Source organism: Puma concolor, chromosome A1 (genome assembly GCF_028749965.1).
Source record: "Puma concolor isolate L17-30 chromosome A1, mPumCon1.1.hap2, whole genome shotgun sequence".
Lineage (NCBI taxonomy): Eukaryota > Metazoa > Chordata > Mammalia > Carnivora > Felidae > Puma > Puma concolor.
In genome coordinates, this window is record NC_141667.1 from 60,751,087 (window position 1) to 60,772,788 (window position 21,702).

The window sequence follows — 21,702 nt, forward strand, 5'->3', positions numbered from 1 at the left end:
GCATACACAGACAGCACACTCACAGATACGCGTACACACACATGCAAACATGCACACAAGCATACACACACACACACACACACACACACACACACACACGCAAACCAAAAAGCAAACAAGCAGAAAAGCTTTTGTGAGGAGGAAAGAATTTGATATTTGATATTTCAAAACAGCTTTAGCCGGGTCATCATGGGAGAAATGAGAACTTTGTTCACCTTCCTTACATTTGTCTTATCCTTTAGTGTTATTGTTATTTTGGGTTGTATGTGAGGTGAAACGAAGCACTTTTTAGAGTCCAGGCCTCTGAAAATCCCAGTCTGGCACTGTTAAAACCTTTTACACACAGAGTGAATGGGACAGGGACAGGAAGGAGAGTATATGGTTCCAACCCCCCTGCCCCCTTCCACACTGCAACCCATCTTTCACAAATCTGGTTCTACCCAGTGGCAGATAAGCAAACTGTGAGTATCCAGCAAGGTCAAAGAATGAAAATATAAACAGATGACAACTCTCCTCACTGTGTCTCCCATGCTGCTGAATGCTAATCCTGAGAAACAGGCGTGAGGCCTCACGTCTGCAAGTCAGGAAACAAGACTCAGGGAAGAGAAATGACTCGCTGAGGGTCACACAGGGAGTGTGGCTGTGTTTCCCTCCCCATGTGTATAAGCCCACAGCCTTTCTTTCACTCCATAGCTACCAAGACAGCAAAAAAACCTGGTCATTATTTGCCTCATCCCACATTTTGAGATTCAGACAAGTATTTTCCATTTCGTTTTCCTGGAGAAAGAGCTTGAGGCCAGTAAACTGACCACACGGGTAGCACACAGTCAGAGCCTTTCATTCCCTTGCCTGGCCTGGTCCCGACCTTCGGAAAGGTAACACTTGATGACTCAAGCCACCTTTATTTGTCTTTGGGATTAGTGTCCTTGTTGCTAACCTCTTTGGTTCTGGTTTTCCTCTTTTAATTCTGTTTTATTAGTTTTATTTTAATGTATCCTGACAAGAAGCAGCCACATTGCCTTTCTGGAAAGAGCTGGGCATATTAATTAAGCGAGTGATTGCCAGTTCATGAGTACTTTGAAAATGTATATTCAATGTTCAGAAGTCTGCTAAAATGATTCTATTTATCTGAAGCATTGGTATACAAATTATCAAGACTCATCATGCATGCATCCATATCCATAGGGAGTTTTCAAACTGGAATTTATGGGATTTTAAGGTTTCCCTGAGGGCCTTGGACAGCTAAAGTCTCTGAGATCAGGTCCGGTGTTGTCTGCTTTGCAGATGTGAAGTTCTGCCTATGAATCTGATTGAAAACCTGTTTCTGGCAAACATAAAAAGGTGAAAACCACAGTGTCAGTCAAAAATTAGTCAAGGTGAGGTAATAAAAAGACCTGGGGGGTATGCTCATGAGACCCTCTTATAGAAACCTAAATGAAAAATAAAATCCAGCCAATTGAGAGCTGAATCAAAATTTCATAATACAGGAAGTAAAAGGCTGTGATAAAAGGAAATAGTGGTGAGCACTGAGTCTAAATGAATGAATTTATAGAGATTGATATTAAACGTCACAATATTTATGACTACCAAAAATAATGTTAATGTTAGGGAAATGGACAATGTAAAGAAAAAAAAAACACAGCACATAAAATTGAGCAGTGAGGGGTAGAAGGGAATAGATTAACTTTATGATATTATCCTAACAGAGAGTTGGTCAATATGAGAAATAAAACAGAACAATTACAAACTTTTAACCACACCAATCTTTTAATGCATTTCATAACTATTTTTAAGGAGTTTTCAGGATTTTTTTTGTGTGTGTAAAGAAGAGAAATTTATTTATTTAATTTTATTTTTAAGTTTTTATTCAAATTCCAGTTAATTAACATACAGAATAATATTAGTTTCAGGTGTACAATACAGTGATTCAGTACTTTCGTACATCACCCAGTGCTCATCACAAGTGCCCTCCTTAGTCCCCACCACCTATTTCACCCATCCCCCTACTCACCTCCCCTCTGGTAACCATCAGTTTGTTCTCTATAGTTAAGAGTCTATTTCTTGGTTTGCTGCCCTCCCTCTTTTTTCCCCTTTGCTCGTTTGTTTTGTTTCTTAAATTCCACACATGAGTGAAATCATATGGTATTTGTCTTTGACTGACTTATTTCGAGTAGCAAAATACTCTCTAGCTCCATCCATGTTGCTGCAAGTAGCAGGATTTCATTCTTTGTTATGGCTGAGTAATCTTCCATTGTATGTATATGCCACATCTTGTTTATCCATTTATGAGTCAATGAATACTGAGCTATTTCCATAATTTGGCTATTGAAGATAATGCTGCTATAAACTTTGGGGTGCATGTATCCCTTTGAATCAGTATTTTCGTATTCTTTGGATAAATACCTAGTAGTACAATTGCTGGGTCATACAGTAGTTCTATTTTTAACTATTTGAGGAGCCTCCATACTGTTTTCCAGAGTGGCTGCACCAGTTTGCATTCCCACCAACAGTGCAAGAGGATTCCCCTAAGAAGAAACATTTAACCAAAGTTTCAGCATTTCCTTCAATTTCACTCCATTTCTTTTTCTTTTATTAAATACAAATAAATAAGATTAAGTTTGGTATTTGAGATTTTTATTTGCATAATATCTTTACTATATGCTAATTTTTATGAGAATTTTTGGAAATGATATTTTATCTATTTATCCATCTGTTATTCTGTGTATATAAATATAAATGAGAAGTTGACTAAAATGATGTTAATAGTATTTTTCTTTTTATGGGTAATGGGATTCAGGATGATTCTTTTAGCTTCTATATTTATATTTTCCTTCTTACTTTAAATTCTTTGTAACAGCCCATATCTATTTTAGACAAAATGATAATACAGTCTTTAAGATATGAAGCACCCATCTCCAGATATTAGTAATGATTAATTCTAGGTGGTAGGAATGTGAGTGGTTGTCATTTTATTTTTTGTACTTTTCGATGGTTTTTAAATCCTCCCCCCAAACAAACAAACAAACAAAAAAGGAGTGGAAAGATCATGAGCTTTTGAATCAGAAAGTTATTCTCTGCTCCACTACCCACTAGTTGAATGGTCTGGGGTAGGTGGGCTTCAGTTTTCTTACCTGTGAAATGGGTTACCATTGTCTGTTCTTAAGGTTGTTATGAGGATAACATGACAGAAAGTAAAGAAGCTGTCTAGCACCATGCTAGACTCTATGTTAGAACACTCTTAGGTGTTTTGTGTTGATTAATTCCATCCTTCCTCCCATTATATACAGCCACATGGAGACTGGGAGGTATATCTGTCTACAGTATAGCCCAGAGAATCTGGAAGCTGGCTCTCTGATTGCCTGGAATAGGTGAGGCCAGCCCTTCCTTGCCTATACTAAATTTAATATTTTGTCCTGTTGAAAATTCAGACAGTTCAGAAGGGTACCCATTGTTGCTAAGCCTTAGATATCCTAATGCTTATTTTTTGGTCCATAGTATATCTCTCAGGCTGCCCTTTTTACCCAGAGGTAGCATAAACATTCTATGTTCTGATTCTATGTTCTGGGTAAAAAACACATAAATACATATGTTTATTGAGCACTCAGAAGTCCTTATGGGAGGATAAACATTAAAAAAAAATCAGTGTTATTTTTCCTCATTCACTTCCTTCAGTCATATTTGGTTGACATCTTTCCTGATATTTAATGACATTTCAAAAGAAGATTTCAATCTTATATCCAGTTTAATGCCTCCCCTCCTTCTCCAGCTTAAGCAAGGCTGGGGGTGGGAGGGAGTTTGGCATGCTTTCTTTCCAAATCTCTGTCTTCCTTGATCAAATAAGCCCAAAGATCAGCCAGTCCCCTGCATGAATAGTCATGTAGCTAGGGTATGAGATGCCAAATGTCCATAGCTGTGAATCTCCTGGACTCTACCCCTCATGCCTGTCTGGCTTGTGGGTGGAGAAGCTATACCAAGCGCTCTGAAGGCAGTGACTACCGCCTCCAAAGACCCCTGTGTCTCTCTGTCTGTCTCTCTTTCTTTTCTGATGACATACACTATGGTGGGGGATGGTCTTGGGGAGGAATCCTGCTTGTTTAGACTCTTCTTTCTAAGCCCTTCAGAGGGACTAAATGCTCCTTGAATTATTTGCTTTCTTTCTGGAACAACAGGTCAAGTCTCATTCCATCTACTGATAAATACGCTTGTCTGGGTCATGGGGGCCCACTCTTAGTGGGAAGAGAATGAGATTTCTGTACAGTGGTTCCCAAGGAACTTTTGAATTTTGTTCACCAGTAAAATGAAACAAAGGGAAGGTATGAAGGAGGAGGCCAACATAGTTTCTTTTGTTTTTTCAGGTAAGGCATAGCTTTGGTTGTTTCCTAGAAATGGGACCACACTGTGCATCCCACTCTGAGATTTGCTTTTCTCACTTAAAAATATTTGGAGCTCTTTCTAAGTTGGCATGTGTGCATTACCTCGTTCTTGTTGGGCTGCCAAGAGGTTTGCAAAGAGAATTTTGAATCTACCACTCGCAGAGTAGGGTGGACCCGGAGCCATGTAGCAGCTTCTGTACTAACAACTCCACTGAGACTGATCAAAGTTCTTTACTCTTAGGGTAAGAGAGGGTCTTGATGAACATTTGACAGGGCATCCTTTTAAAGTGCCACTCTGCAGGGAGATGTCCCTTTGTTTGGGTCTGCTTTAGAGACAGGTCCTGTGAAAGTGAACTTCTCTTCTGAATGAGGGTGAGGCGAAATCATCAGTAAACTTCTAGTTTGTTGAATTTGAAGCATGTGTCATTTACTTTCTTGGGACCATCACTGGGAAAAAGTGATGGTATTCAAAATCTGTAGGTTCTCAGGGCGCCCAGGTATCTCAGCCGGTTAAATGTCTGACTTGTTTTCTGCTCAGGTCATGATCTCACAGTTTGTGAGTTCGAGCCTTGCATTGGGCTCAGCTTGATTCTTTCTTTCTCCCTTTCTCTCTATCCCTCCCTGCCCTCAAAATAAATAAATAAACTTAAAAAAAATCTGTACGTTCTGTAAATAAAATAGAAAATATGCCCTGCCAACTTTCTCTGGTAGTGGTTGTTATTGATGATGATTTTTGATTTTTAAAAGAGAGAATGGTATTTACTAATTTTGAACACTCACCATATGCCAGGCACTGGACAAACTCTGAATTCCTTATCTAACTTCAGCCTTATGAGACAGACACTATTATTATTTCCATTTTACAGATAAGAAAACTGAGGCTCAGAGAAATGTCTAAGATCACACAGACAGTAAGTTGTAGATCTCCATACAAATCTGAGCTTTGCTTCCAGAGAGCACACTCTTAACCACTGATAACTGCTAACTTATATCTGATATTAATATTATACAGGAAATCAAAATCATACAGGAAAGTAAAATACATTCAAGCAATTGCCACTCAATAAACAAATATTAAAATTTGCAACGTTTACTTCAGACTTCAAGAAATAAAAACTTTAGATACATTTGAAACTCTCTGTTTATCCCTCCTCTATTCTATTCTTGTCTTTTTGTCCATACTGTAGGTAATACTTATCCTGAAATTGGTGTTTTCCTCCCCTCCAAGGTTTTATACCTTTACTAGATGGTTTACTTCATAATCATGTTTTAAAAATAGTTTTGTAACACCCTGTGGGGTGCATGTTATTTCCCTCATTTTATAGATGAAAACACTCAGGCTTTAGTGACATGACCAAAAATTATGCTGCTTATAGATAGCAGAGAGAAGACTGGATCTTTAGGCCATCGATTTTTTTTAATGTCCTGGAATATTTAAAAAAAATTTTTTTAATGCTTTATTTATTTTTGAGACAGAGAGAGAGACAGAGCATGAGTGGGGGAGGGACAGATTCAGAGTGAGCCACAGAATCTGAAGCAGGCTCCAGGATCTGAGCTGTCAGCACAGAGCCCAATGCGGGGCTCGAACCCACGTACTGTGAGATCATGACCTGAGCTGAAGTCGGACGCTCAACCGACTGAGCCACCCAGGCGTCTCTATCCTGGGATATTTTTAATCTCTCCTCAACTTTCTCCCTACTCTCCACAGATGCTAGATGATTAGAGAATTTAGGTACATTTTGTTTTAGTATTTGGGATGTGGGAAGGGAGGACAGTTTGAAGAATTGGTACTTTCTAACTGTCAAGAAGAATGGTAAACATTTTCCTTTTCTCATCTTCCCCCAGGATGCACTTTATGAGTTCCCTATTAAAACAGAAGTGCTTATCTCATGGATGGGGTTGCTATTATTTAATAGGAAAAGGTGTTCAGCCTGGGGGCAAGTCCTGGGATATGGCAAGTGCTGTGTGCCTGCTTTTGATCATGGTGTTCATTGTTGTGCATTTTGCTATGGATGCCAACTATTGTTATCTGCCTGGTCAGGTCTTGGAGTACAGCCAGATATAGCTGACAGATGACCAGATTAGGGAGCCGACATCAGGAGTCATGGAAGTCAATGGCCCAGCAGAGGTGGAGATGTCAGAAAAAAGTCCTAAGGAGAGCCCTGATGCAGTCAATGCATTATAATTATCTTGCAAGTGGAGGTGGTAATAAGCCCTTCTCATCCAGGATCACAGGATATTTATTTCTGAAAGTACTTAGCCCAGTGCCATGTACATGGTAGGTGAACCATCAGTGTTGATTGAACTTGAATCTTGGAAACAGAACGTGTATGCTGGGTAATAGTCAATAGATTCCTTGCTCAGGAGTGAGCTGAAGTTCTAAGAATCAGAAAAGCTACAAGGCGGGGCGCCTGGGTGGCACAGTCGGTTAAGCGTCCGACTTCAGCCAGGTCACGATCTCGCGGTCCGTGAGTTCGAGCCCCGCGTCAGGCTCTGGGCTGATGGCTCAGAGCCTGGAGCCTGTTTCCGATTCTGTGTCTCCCTCTCTCTCTGCCCCTCGCCCGTTCATGCTCTGTCTCTCTCTGTCCCAAAAATAAAGTAAACGTTGAAAAAAAAAATTTAAAAAAAAAAAAAAAAAAGAAAAGCTACAAGGCGTCCATAGGTAACTGAGCCTCAAGGGTCTGAGCAGGCAGAGTTCCTGGACCAGGGATTCAAGGGATCCTGATCATGGAGATCCTGTCATGGAGAAGCAGATGTGCACATGAGCTCTGGGTAGGGACTTTTGGTCCCTTGATTGTCTTCCTAGTCTCTGGTAGATTTTGGTGGCTTTGGCCATCAGGTAGATTCAGGTCACTACAACTATGAGACTCTTGTCTGTATTTGTGCTCTAAGAGAACTTTTTCTGTGTATGTACTCATCACACAGTGGCTAATGTGGCAGAAAAGCATTGAGGGCTGGCTTTGAAGCCACACAGATTTGCCCTTGAACCCTGGCTGTGTGATTTGGCTCAGTACATCAACTGACTTGAATTTCAATTTCTTCATCTATAAAATGGGAATGATGATACTTGGCTCATAGTATTGATATGAGGACTAAATGAGAAAATGCATGTACGACACTTAACACACAGCTTTGCCTATATTAAGCAATCAAAAAATGGTGGCTAGTAATATTCCAAAGATGTTCTTATTTAGTTGGTGGCATGGGGTAGAACTGCAAACAAAGGAGTTGTTATAGTGTACGGCTCTGGAGTGTCATCTCTGTGGAGTCAGATGCTTGGGTTTAAATCTTAGTTACATCACCGACTAGCTGTGTGACCATGAGCAAGCTGCTTAATCATTCTGTGCCTCTCTATTTTCATTTGCAAAACTAAGGCAATAATAGTATCTACTCTATAGGATTATTGTGAAGATTAATTTATAACTTGAAAGAAACAAAACAAAACCTTTACCAGCATTGACGCTATTGCTAATGGTTAATTATTCCCAGTAGTTATGGACAGATTATTAGGAGTGTAAACATAGAATGTGATGCCTCATGATGTTTTCCAGCACTGGAAGTATTCAGCTGGAAAGTAGCTTAGTAGGGATATAGTTTTGGGGATTCAGATATTGAGAGGACGGAAATATTAGGCAACCATCATACTCCTTCCTGCATCAGACAGGAAGCGCAGTGTGATGGCCATGTGCATTCAAATCCTGACATTGTCACTTATTATCTGTGTAACCCTGGGCAAACTACTTAACTTCTCTCTGCCTCAGGTAGGTCATTCTTTTGTAAAATGGGATAATTATAGTTCCTACCTCATCGCGGTCACGAGGGTTAAGAGACTTCATACATGAAGAGTGCCTAAAACAGTACTTTATTCCAAACCGGAGATTCCTTTTCTCTAACTTTTTTCTTCTCTCCTTCCTTTTCTCCTTCTCTCCTTCCCTTTCTTTCTGTTTCTCAAAATAGGAGCCACTGTGGGCACCTGTTGCTTTGAGTTTTCTTTAGGACCTGACCTTCAAGCTGCCTCATGACTGTGAATGGTGACTTTGCATTTCAACTTGTTTGTTTGGGGGCTTGCACGTATGTCTGTTGAGAACATATTTCGACAACAATCTGTCAGCCCAGTAATGAGGGTTTGCTAATGAGGCTCCCGACAGACGCTTTTTATTTACAAAGATGACAAATGCCACCACTTGACTGTGCTTGAATTATTCCAAAGGCCAGTGGGCTCATTATAGTCATCAATACTTGCTACACCGAGGCTCATTTTGTTTGAGACTGTGTATAATTTGGATTTCTGTTAATTGAATCATTTTTGAAGTTCTTGCAAAGGGAAGAATCTTTTAAAATTCCTGTCCTTTTACCCATCTCTGAACTTGTCTGTTTTGTAATGACTAACTTTTGCAAATCACATATTAGACACCATTTGCTGCTGTTAAAACTGTGGGTATAATTTTAGTATGTTTGCCAAACTCCCTCAGCCTTTGTACGTCTCTAAGGAAGAGGTTGAAGCATGCATCTGAACATGGGGCCCAGGCAGGTAATGGGAATAAGTGAGGGGCTGGGTGGAGGCTGGTGAGTTGAGGCACCTGTTCTGTGTGATGAGACCAGCTGCTCCTCGCCGTCAGCCTACTGAGGCCGTGGGGAAGCACTAGCCACTGTCACTGGGCCTCCTATTTTTCCAAAAGGAGGAAATTCTCATTGTTGTGTGAGATCTCTGTATTTTTAGATGATTTTTGGAGATGTTGGCAATGATTTCAACAGCTTGTTGAAGCCTAGGGCCTTCCAGACTTGGATTTGTGCCTGAGGTCTAAAGCACTTCACAGTAGTTTCTTTGCTACTTAAAAACAAGCAGAATAGGGGCACCTGGGTGGCGCAGTCGGTTGAGCGTCTGACTTCAGCCAGGTCACGATCTCGCGGTCCGTGAGTTCGAGCCCCGCGTCAGGCTCTGGGCTGATGGCTCGGAGCCTGGAGCCTGTTTCCGATTCTGTGTCTCCCTCTCTCTCTGCCCCTCCCCCGTTCATGCTCTGTCTCTCTCTGTCCCAAAAATAAATAAAAACGTTGGAAAAAAAAATTAAGAAAAAAAACAAACAAGAAGAACAACAACAAAAACCAGCAATAAGCTTGTAAGAGTAGATAAGAGACCTGTTTGTTTATTTTCTCTTTGCAGATTGGTATAGGGGATACCTCCTAAAGCACAAAATGTTACAGGTAAGGTCAATTCGTTTTTACTTGAAACAATACTGGATGTCTTTACATGATGCTGCAATCCCTTTGGGCAATTACCAACCTCTGTAGCTCATCAGCACATTTGTCTCATCTCTCCTTTTTTGTGTCCTGCGCTTTTCCACCTCTACACCTCGGCACTTGCTGTGTCTCAGCTCCCTTCCACTTAAGGCTAACCTCCGCAGCTCTCTGTTCCTTCTTTTTCTGATAGGCCAGTTGCATATGATTTCCCCCTTCCTTGACTCCCCATGGAAATGTACATGTTCTGTTTGAAATTCATCTTCTGCTGCCTTTCTCTAGAGTTGTTTGGGTGCATTCATCATTTCCTCCCCTCACAGAGACAAGTCCAGTCTCTGCCTTTGGGGAGTTCACCTGTTGCAACCCCATGTTACGCCATCATCTCCATGAAAGCGGGCACCTGTTTTACTGGTCTTATTGCTCACCATGTCTAGGGTGGACGCAGATGCCTCCAGCGGGCACCCTGGTTAATTTATGAAGGAATTTGCAAGAAATTGATAAACTTCTCTTGCTAACTGAGACAAGCTTATGGGGGAAGGAAATAAGACACTTCTTCCCTCCTCTCTGGCATTGCTGTATTGGGAGGCATGATCCCACTCTGCTGTCCAAAGAACAATGAAATAAATCCAGGGAAAAATAGGTCTTATATCAAATAGCCCACATGCAACCAAGGACACTGTTGCTTTAGGACCTGACCTTCTAGCTATTTGTGACTGTGAAGAGTGACTGCTTTCCTGAAATTGGGCAGGAGAGGGGAGAGACAAAGCACCTTGTTTCTCTTAGAGCGAGTCTTTTTTTTTTTTTTTTTTTTTGTCCTGTCTTGTCCAAAATAGGACTGAAGCATTCTCGGGATTCTAGGGCTATTATGAGATCTAGAACAACTGGTGGAGAACTGGCTAGAAAGAACTAGACCTAAGAGAATGAATTATTCCTTTAAAGTTGGAGGGTTTTTACCAGTCAATAGCTTTTGGGAAAAACCACAAAGGCCTCAGGTCATTTCTGTAAGGATATGTCATTTTATTTTATTTTATCTTATTTTATTCCCAACAGGGCATTTTCCCTAAATCCTTTATCCACATCAAGGAAGTGACAGTGGAGAAAAGAAGGTATTTGTCATTCTTCACCAGACTTGACCCTCCCACAGCTCCCAGATGCCTCTGTCCAGTCTGCTTTGAAAACCTAACTTGGCAGATGTGAATCAGCTGATCCCTCTTCTTCGTGCCCATGTTTATTTGTGTGTCTCCTTTTCCTCATGAAATGGGAGATCTAATCCAAGTTGATTGCTGTTCAGACCTGATGCTGAGGGGGTATTAGGAAGTTGGAGAATCAAACTTTTCACTGGCAGCTGCCTTTGAACTATATTAAAGTAGATTAAGCCTGAATAACGAGCTTGAAGGGCCCACCCTAGTGAAGGAGGACATTAAAAAAGAAGCTCCTTGCATTTGCATAATGTAATTGGTGTGGCTATTGGAGGCGGTTCAGTCTCTTGCCAACAAGGGCCCTCTTAGCAGCTGCAGCTTAATGCAAATTTGCCAGCATTTTATCTTGTTAGCACCTGGGTCTCAATTTCACAGAGTTCTGTCTCCCACCTTAAATAGAAATATCGAGAACATCATTCCTGCAGAAATTCCTCTGGCACAAGAAGTGACAACGACACTTTGGGAGTGGGGCAGCATCTGGAAACAGCTCTACGTGGTGAGACTCAAAACCCTGATCCCTGGGATGCTTACTGCAGTCTTTGTATGGTTCACATTTGGAATTCATCCTTGAGCAGGGCAGGCCAAGGTGGCCTCGGCATCATAGTAGAGAACAAACAGTAGGAGTACATCGAGGCCCAGAGAGATTAGGTAACTTTCTCAAAGCCACACAGCAAGCTTGTGACTGAGCCATAATAAACAGGGGTCTGATGTGATCCTTCGGCTTTAAAACTAGTGCAAAAGTTTTTGTTAAAAGATAAAGCTTCCTTTAATGGGACTTTTTATTACATTTTAATAAACCCTGGGGACTTTAATTTGGTAGTCTACTGATAATACCTTGAGAAATACCATCTTATATTTTAATTAACTAATGGTTATTGTCCTTAGATCTATGAATAAGTTTTGACCCTGGAAAAACAAAGAGTGCATTTTACATGTGTTTTCCCTGTATTGAAGCAAATCTAATTTTAAATCCTCCTTTGATGCTTCTAAACTTCCTAATGAAAGCAATTAGCTAAGAAAACCGGTAAGCTGAGAGTGAAAACGTCAACCGGGGCTTACCGCATCTTTGTTACAGCCCTGTGTTCACCTGCTGGTATGTACACATGCTATTTGTAGACTTAACTTTTATGGTCATCAATATCAACTCCCGTGTGGATACTTCGTATTATATGGTAATGGGCACATCCAGTTGTATAGGTTTCCCAAAAGTTGTTAGGAAAGCTTAGGGGGAGAACAGTAACTTGAAGCTAAAGCGGTTAATCATTCACCTCCACTACCCCCTTTTAAACATAGCATACACACGCAATGTGGCAACTTGTCATTTTCCCTTAAAAAATCTTTAAATATCAAGTCCATTGTGCCGTTTGCCCTAGTAAAGAGAACCTTAAACTTCCGGTATTTCAGTATCACCTTCATGATTCTTGCCGTGTCTATGTACCACCTGTACGATATTTACTTAATACCTAAATTGGCTCCCTTTTTAGTAAACTAAAATAACTTACTTAATAAATTGTGCAGCCTTCCATGCCTTCCAACAACAATTTCCCATTCTCCAACACTGACTGGATGCCTTATAATTCAATTCAGTTCTAACACGGCCTACCCAGAGTCAGTTTCAGATTCCATAGGTTTAAGGACTGAGTCCTACAAGGTTGCCCTCGCTTAGGATGCCAGTTGCAAGTCCCGGGTTCCCAGGCTACCCACACTTCTGTCCAAACTTAATACAAATTCAGGGGTCCATCATTCCTCTCCACCTCTATGTGGGGGCTCGTAATTCCTTAGAACAACTCACAGAGCTCTGGAAAGAGCTGTACTCATGGTTACTGTTTTACTATAAAGGCTGCAATGCAGAAAAACCAAAAGGAAGATATATACAGGTAAAGGAATGGGGTGGGTAAGCACAGAGCTTCCATGCCTTCTCTGGGCATGCCACTTTCTCTGCACGAAGCATGCTCATCTGGGAAGTGCCAGGAACCTTACTGATTGAGAGTTTTAATCAAAGTTTCATTACATAGGCATGATTGTTAAATCGTTGGACATTGGTGATTAGGCTCCATCCCCAGCCACCCGCCCTCCCTGAAGGGAAGAGTGAGGGGGGTATGGCTGAAAGTTCCAACTCTCTAATCACATAGTGGGTTCCTCCCACATTTAGCCCCCATCCTGAAGCTGTCTAGGGGACCATCAGGAGTCACATCATTAGCATAAACTCAGGTATGGTCAAAAGGAGCTCATTATGAATAAAAAAAAAAAAAATGCTGTTATCACTCAGGATGTTCCAAGGGCTTTAGGAGCTCTGTGCCGAGAACTGGGGACAAAGAACAAAATTTATATATATTTATATATTATTATATCACATATAATATATATTATATCACAATAATATATATATTATTATATCACACATGCTTTCCCAAATGGAAAGCCAAAAGTGCTTGGCACAATTAGAAGAACATTATCAAATAAATACAATGAAAACAAGTCAATGTTATTAAGTGCTTGCTATAGTACCTGTCAAAAGCTCTGAGCTGAAGACCTCTCTGTTAAAAAAAAAAAAATGGACAAATGTGAGAGAGGGGTTAAAGACAACATTACCATGAAACTGCACCTTTCTCCTTCCTTTGTACAGAAGGATGGAGGAAGAATGGAAGAAAATCACCATATGCATCCATGTTATTTAACATTGTGTCTTTCTATCACCAAAAGCTGTTGTGTCCCACAGGTTGTGCACATGTCACACTTGGGGGACTGCTGCCCTAGAAATAGGCCTCTATCACCAGAAAAATGACCCTAGTTTCCAGCCTTAAATGTCCTGAGCACTGGGACCTGCATTACAGCAGATATTCATGGCATTGCTGCTCAACAAGTATCTTTTCTGATAAGAGTCAGAAATCACCCATTCTTTAACCAAGAAGTGATTGGGATTATTAGTTTCATTTCTGGAAATCCCTGGGGCCCAGGGGGAGGAACTTTGTGGATGACTGAGACTACCACCTAATCCCCCTTTGTAGCTGGGTAGGGGCCAGGAGAGATGCTCAAGTCATGGCCCCTGAACATGTCTGACTTTGGCACAGTTTGCCACATAGATACCCACACACACCCTCGGTGCAGGTGACTGTGCATTGTTTTTTCTCGTAGGCCAGCAAAAAGGATCGGTTCCTGCAGGTGCAAGCCATGATGTACGACCTGATGGAGTGGCGGTCCCAGCTTCTCTCAGGAACTCTGCCTAAGGACGAGTTGAAGGAACTGAAGCAGAAAGTCACATCCAAAATAGACTATGGCAACAAGTAACCTCTCTTTCCTCTGCAAAGATGCTCTTTTCTCTTACCCACCCCCCTTCTTTCCTGTCTCCCTACAGAGAAGCTTGGTTTCATTTTTAGATACAAGTTTGCCACTTTCTATTTGAGAGAAGGCTGTTACCAACGCCATGCTTGTGTGCCTTTCTTATCACCCCGGTGGGATCTGGGGACATGCAAGTGGAGGGAGGGCTTGCTTTTACAGGGGTTATTACTGGGCTGAGAGATTTAGGACACTCATTTAACCTACTTCCGAGGGGCTGGGGAACACAGTGATGCTGGTTCACTTTTGGCTTAGTTGTCATTTTATTCCTGCACTTAACAAAACTCTCCCTTATATCCCAGTGTGAGATTTAAATGTCCCTTCCCCCATCCTAAATTATCCACCCCACATGCCATCAGCTAACTCCTATGCATAGTCACAAAAGTGTTTCCTCAAAAGGGAAGAAGCAGGGATGGAATTTAGATGTTATGAAGTTAAGGAGAACATGAAACAATTTTTTGAGGCAGGACAACCCACTGATAATAATAGTAGTGATAATAATATTATAAAGTAACATTTAATCTGAGTTGTTATGCACCAGACTTGATGCTAAGTGTTTTACATTTATTGTCTTATTTAATTCTTATAACAGCCCTATGGGGCATGCAGTTTTATTATCCGCACTTTTTTTTTTTTTTTTTTTTCAGATGAAGAAACGAAGGCTTTTAAAGAGGTCAAGTAATTTGTCCAGAATCACATAGCTAGTAATGGCAGAACCAGAATTTAGAACCAAGCAGTCTGGCTCCAGAGTCCATGGGCCTCTCCACTATGGTACCTGGTTAGCATTGGAGAACTGTAAATCTTCACCCCCTCTCCCGGCATTTGGATGCCCTCCAAATCCTACTTGTTTGTTTATTCATCCCAACAACAAACATGTATTGAACGCTTATGATTGGCCTGATATCTTGCCAGCTGTTGAGGCTGTAGATGTCAAAGTTCCTGTCTGCTAAGAGACCAGTCTGGTTAGGAGGAAGCTACAAGTAAACTATTGTTATGTATTGTGTTAAGTTTGATGGCTTACCAAGCAAGAGTACTCTTAATTCGCCATGGAGAAGGAAGTCAAAGGAGGCTTCCTGAAGGAGATAACCCTGAGGGGAATTTTGAAAAATAAAGAAGTGTTAAGTAGGCTAAAAAAAAGGAAGGCAGTAGTGTGTGAGAGAGCATGGCATGTTTAGAGGATTGTGAAATGGGTCAGAAGGCTGGGACTTACGTCCGAGGGGGAAGTAGAAAGAGTCTATTCAATGGGAGTAAGAAGAAAATTTCTTAGCAGCCAGTCTTTCTTGCTTTTGTCATATGCACTGAGGAAGAAGATCCATATGCACTAGGAAAGTCAGTGGGTCCAGCTTACACCTGCTTCCCATCCCAGAAGCATGGTCCCTCTGCCGGTTCCCCTGCTGGCAGCTGGCAAGCGTGTCCAAATCTGCTTATAATGCACATCATCCCAGAGCGACAGGAAGAGTTTGCCACACAGCTGCTGCCACCGTTGGTGCGGTGACATCTTTAGCTGAGTACAGTAGCAGCTGAGAGTGTGAGAAGTGAGGGAGTTTTGCTGCTTTGCAATAATGGCATCTGTGACCTTCAGATGTTTCTTCACAGGCTTTTTAAGAAAAGGGGCCAAGGATGGAAGAAATGGTCACCACCCATAGGAAGCCTTCTCTGATTGTCCCCTCCCCACCCCTGGCTGGGTTAGGTGCTCTTGTAGGCCCTTAGAACCCCAAGAGTAATCACCTCTTTACTGGCTTGTCTCCCCTGCTGTGATGGGCACTTTCTAATACAGTGACCATTTAATTCATCTCTTGTGGCGGGAACAGGGTCTGCACACAGGAGGCACTCAGTGAATGATGGCTGGATGAATACATGAATGTTGGTGAGAGGAGAAAGAGGAGGAGGGTGCCTGCCCCCTTCAGTTGTGTCTCTGCAGCATTGCCTCAACCAACCCTGAGCTTTCAGTTTCAGTTCCTTTTGGGGAAGTGAGAGGCATCCTTGGAGACTGAGGCCCTGAGCTGGGGGGTGGCCCATGATTCTTGCCTCCCTTTCCTGATGTCTTCAGCTGGCAGGGAGGGGGATTTGGACACCTTCAATTAACACTGGCCTGGTGTCTTGGGAGGTCAGAGCTCTGATATGGGGTGGGTGGCTTCCTGAAAGCCAAAAGGGCAGACCTCTGGGCAGAGTGTCAGGAGCTGTGGTGAGGTACATCATCCTCAGGCTGTTGAGCCAGGAATTAAGTGATGGAGGACTGACCAGAATCAGCCTGTTTCTCTTCTTTGTTCCTTCATTCAGACATCAAACTTTTTGAGCACATGCTAGGCCTCGAGGCCTAGCATTTACAAAAAACATTTACAAAAAACAGCCACTATATGGACAACAAAAAGCAAGCAGTGAGAACCAACAATAACTTGCTAAGAGCCTGCCAGGCGCTGTTTTAAGCACTTTTCATGCATTAACGCGGTTAGGTTCCATGACAACTCTATGAGGTAGGTGGGTGCTATTATCATCTCTGTTTCGCAGATGAGGAAACTTAGGCTCAAAGAGTGATTAGGTCATTTTTCCCCAGATGACTGAAATTTGAACCAAGTAGGTTGGCTTTAGAATTCAAGTGCTTGACTACTGCATTCTGTTGCCTCCAAGGACTGTGGATTAATATGGGAGAGAGAGAAGTGAACAGACTCTTGAGTAGGAATTCATGCATTTCATGAGAGCAGGAAGCATGGACCAGAAGGTGGGGGTTGGGGGCGGGGAGGAGACAGGCAGGTGGCTAGCATCTGCCCTAATGTAACAAAACTAGTGGGGATGATTAGGACAAAAATTGAGAAGGAGAAAGAGAGAGAGAGAGAATGGGAGGAGCTCAGAGAACGAGAGCATGGAGGGGAAGGCAGACAGGGGCTGGAAACTTGAGGGCCTAAGTGCCAAGTAAAGAAGTTTGGATTTGTCCAGACGATCTGGAGCCACATAAGGAGCCACTTCTGTTTTCATTACCATTAAAATTTTTTTGTTTTTGGAAAATGCATGCAGTGGGAGCTTCTTCCCCTGCCTTTGTTTTCAGTTCATTTTATCACTTTCTCGAACAGAAGAGAGCAGTGTGGGGCTACCTCTGAGAAGAAACTGCTAAAATGCTTATTTCTCCAAAGCAAATGGTCTGCTGTTCATTTGGGAGACAGCCTCTCCTGACCCTGGGTTGTGGGAATCCTGACAGCCCGGCCTGTGACTACTAAAGCTGCTAAAATTCCACACTAGACTGGTAATGGGCAAGCTTCCTGGTCTCCAAGAAGTGAGGAATCCTCAAATGACTCCTCCAAATCCCAAGATAGCTGGACCCAGAGAATGTTTTATTCATACATTTTAGAACCGAATCCACTTTGATAAATTTTGAAGAGAAAGAACTAGAGAGATCTTGGCATTAAATTATGTATTGGCTATGCTCCATCTTTTCTGAGGTCACGCGAGTCTCTGCTCAGCATTAGTTGAAAGCATTTATACCCCCGTAGCATCGCCTGTTCGGCAGCATGGCTGTGCAACGTTATGAGTCATATCTAGTTGGAAGTTAATCTCCTAACGAATGTGGACAAATGGGTGAACCTTGGCTCCCTTCTGTTTGCATTTGGATGAGATGAGAGATGTGCTTCTCAGTCCAGTTCTCAAATAAGAGATGAAAACGTCGTCTCCTTCACTTGTCTTTGCTGCCCTTGCAGAATATGGAACTCAGTAGTGGTGCCTAAGCAGGACTCCTGTTGGCCTTCTCAGAGTCTCCACCAGCTCTCTTTGTATAGACAGCTGAGGCCCTCCATCTCAACATCAAGTGCAAAAGCAGCCTCACATCAAGGCCTCTGCAAACCTACCCTTGTCCCCTAATCCAGTACCACGCCTAAGCACCTCCTATTTAGAAAGTATACCATAGAGGTTAAGAGTCAGACCAGGATGCCATATTACTTTTTAACTAGCTATGTGACTTTGGGCAAATTAATTAGCCCCTATTTCTTTGGTCTTTTCTTCATCTGTAAAATGGGTATGTTAACAGTATATATGCCTCATAAGGTTTTTGTAAGCGTTAAGTTCATTAGCATACGTAAAATATTCAACATACGTGAGCTTACCGCAAGTGCTGTGCATTTGCTGTTACCAGTATCACTGATGCCAATCAGAATGGCAGATGCTGTTGCAACAAATCAATACCAAGCAGGGGAAACCTTGTGGCCTGGAAGTCAAAGAGTTAATGAGCAAGCTCTGGGTAATGAGCAGTATATCTGAGATTCCCCCCCAACAGCTATGTTCAAAATGTTGTTGAATAGATAACATAGAAATACCTTTTCTGCTATGTTTGCATTATGTTACATTACATTACATTATAATATATTATAAAACAAAGATAAGGCACATGTTTCCTTAGACCCCTCCACCCAAGGTCCTACTTCTCACAGGTGTCCTTGTTAGTAGTATTGGTAGTTTGCTGCTTTTTGTCCAGTCCTTTCTCTCTTTGCTTTTTACTCATGTGCATGTATCCAGGTAATATATCTGGCTTGACTTACTTGTTTACGTAAACATATCATATGCATTTTTCCATACTTTAGCTTTTTAATGTTTATTTATTTTGAGAAAGAGCAAGAAAGAGCATGATCAGGGGACAGAGAGAGAGGGCGCGGAGGAGGGATAGAGAGAGTGGGAGACAGAATCCGACGCAGGCTCCATGCTGTCAGTTTGAACCCACGACCATGAGATCGTGACCTGAGATGAAATCAAGACTTGGGTACTTAACCAACTGAGACACCCAGGTGCCCCCATACTTTATTTTTTCTCACTGAGCTGTATCATTAAACATATTAAAACTATACCCTATTTTTTAAGCCATGCACATGGAATTGCATTATAGGTCACAGTTTATTTAGCCATTTTCCCTATTTTTTAAAAAATATAATTTATTGTCAAATTGGCTTACATACAACACCCAGTGCTCATCCCAACAAGTGCCCTCCTCAGTGCCCATCCCCCACTTTTCCCTCTCCCCCACCCCCATCCACCCAGTTTGTTCTCAGTATTCAGGAGTCTCTTGTGGTTTGCCTCCCTCCCTCTCTGTAACGATTTCTTCCCTCCCACCCCTCCGCCCCCATGGTCTTCTGTGATGTTTCTCAAGTTCCACATATGAGTGAAAACATATGGTATCTGTCCTTCTCTGACTGACTTATTTCACTCAGCATAGTACCTTCCAGTTCTATCCATATTGCTACAAATGGCATGATTTCACTCATTCTTATTGCCAAGTAGTATTCCATTGAATATATAAACCACATCTTCTTTATCCATTCATCAGTTGGTGGACATTTAGGCTCTTTCCATTATTTGGCTGTTGTTGAAAGTGCTGATATAAACATTGGGGTATAGATGCCCCTATGCATCAGCACAACTGTATCCCTTGGGTAAATTCCTAGTAGTGCTATTGCTGGGTCATAGATAGATCTATTTTTAATTTTTTGAGGAACCTCCACACGTTTTCCAGAGTGACTGCACCAGTTTGCATTCCCACCAACAGTGCAAGAGGGTTCCCGTTTCTCCACATCCTCGCCAGCATCTGTGGTTTCCTGATTTGTTCATTTTAGCCACTCTGACTGGTGTGAGGTGGTATCTCAGTGTGGCTTTGATTTGTATTTCCCTGATGATAAGTGACATTGAGCATCTTTTCATGTGCCTGTTGGCCATGTGGATGTCTTCTTTGGAAAAACGTCTATTCTTGTCTTTTGCCCATTTCTTCACTGGATTATTTGTTTTTCGGGTGTGGAGTTTAATAAGTTCTTTATAGATTTTGGATACTAGCTCTTTATCCGATATGTCATTTGCAAATATCTTTTCCCATTCTGTGGGTTGCCTTTTAGTTTTATTGATTGTTTCCTTTGTGGTGCAGATGCTTTTTATCTTGATGAGGTCCCAATAGTTCTTTTTGCTTCTAATTCCCTTGCCTTTGGAGATGTGTTGAGCAAGAAATTGCTGTGGCTGAAGTCAAAGAGGTTTTTTCCTGCTCTATCCTCTAGGGTTTTGATAGTTTCCTGTGCCACATTTAGGTCTTTCATCCATTTTGAGTTTATGTGTATGCTGTAAGAAAGTGGTCCAGTTTCATTCTTCTGCATGTTGCTGTCTAGTTCTCCCAGCACCATTTGCTAAAGAGACTGTCTTTTCTTTCCATTGGGTGCTCTTTCCTGCTTTGTCAAAGATTAGTTGGCCATACATTTGTGGGTCCAATTATGGGTTCTCTATTCTATTCCATTGGTCTATGTGTCTGTTTTTGTGCAAATACCATACTGTCTTGATGATTACAGCTTTGTAGTAGAGGCTAAAGTCTGGGATTGTGATGCCTCCTGCTTTGGTTTTCTTCTTCAATATTACTTTGGCTATTTGGGGTCTTTTGTGGTTCCATACAAATTGTAGAATTGTTTCTTCTAGCTTCAAGAAGAATGCCAGTACAATTTTGATTGGGATTGCATTGAATATGTAGATTGCTTTGGGTAGTATTGACATTTTAACAATATTTATTCTTCCAATCCATGAGAATGGAATGTTTTTTTTCAATTTCCTTCTTCTTCAATTTCCTTTATAAGGTGTCTATAGTTTTCATCACACAGATCTTTTACATCTTTGGTTTGGTTTATTCCTAGGTATCTTATGATTCTTGGTGCAATCGTGAATGGGATCAGTTTCTTTATTTCTCTTTCTGTTGCTTCATTATTGGTGTATAAAAACACAACCAATTTCTGTACATAGATTTTTGTACCCTGTGACTTTACTGAATTCATGTGTCAGCTCTAGGAGTCTTTTGGTGGATTCTTTCGGGTTTTCCATGTAGAGTATCATGTCGTCTGCGAAAAGTGAAAGTGAATTCTTCTTTGCCAATTTTGATGCCTTTTATTTCAGTTTGTTGTCTGATTGCTGATGCTAGGACTTTCTAACAGAATGTTGAACAACAGTGGTGAGAGTACACATCCCTGTCGTGTTCTTGATCTCAGGGGGAAAGCTCTCAGTTTTCTCCATTGAGGATGATATTAGCTGTGGGCTTTTCATACATGGCTTTTATGATGCTTAAGTTTATTCCTTCTATCCCAACTTTCTTGAGGGTTTTTATAAAGAAAGGATGCTGTATTTTGTCAAATGCTTTTTCTGCATCTGCATCCTGCATATGACGGGATCATATGGTTCTTACCCTTTCTTTTATTAATGTGATGTATCACACTGATTGATTTGTGAATATTGAACCAGTCCTGCAGCCCAGGAATGAATCCCACTTGATCATGGTGAATAATTATTTTTATATGCTGTTGAATTTGATTTGCTAGTATATTCTTGAGAAATTTTGCGTCCATGTTCCTCAGGGATATTGGACTGTAGTTCTCCTTTTTTTGTGGAGTCTCTGTCTGGTTTGGGAATTAAGGTAATGCTGGCTTCATAGAATGAGTTCAGATGTTTCCCTTCCAGTACTATTTTTTGGAACAGCTTTACATATTGGTAGAATTCCCCAGGGAAGCCATCTGGTCCAGGACTCTTATTTGTTGGGAGATTTTTGATAACTGATTCAATTTCTT

The 21,702-nt window shown here is 41.5% G+C and overlaps 1 protein-coding gene across 1 annotated transcript in view; it reads left to right on the forward strand.

Annotated features, from left to right (window-relative positions):
- The window catches only part of DOCK2 (dedicator of cytokinesis 2), a 418,455-nt gene that overhangs the window by 21,276 nt on the left and 375,477 nt on the right, over positions 1–21,702 (forward strand). Inside the window, exons 3-6 of the mRNA XM_086712812.1 lie at positions 9,535–9,575; positions 10,659–10,714; positions 11,207–11,303; positions 13,943–14,091. Coding sequence (XP_086568938.1) covers positions 9,535–9,575; positions 10,659–10,714; positions 11,207–11,303; positions 13,943–14,091 — 343 coding nt within the window. The remainder of the gene's footprint in view (positions 1–9,534; positions 9,576–10,658; positions 10,715–11,206; positions 11,304–13,942; positions 14,092–21,702) is intronic.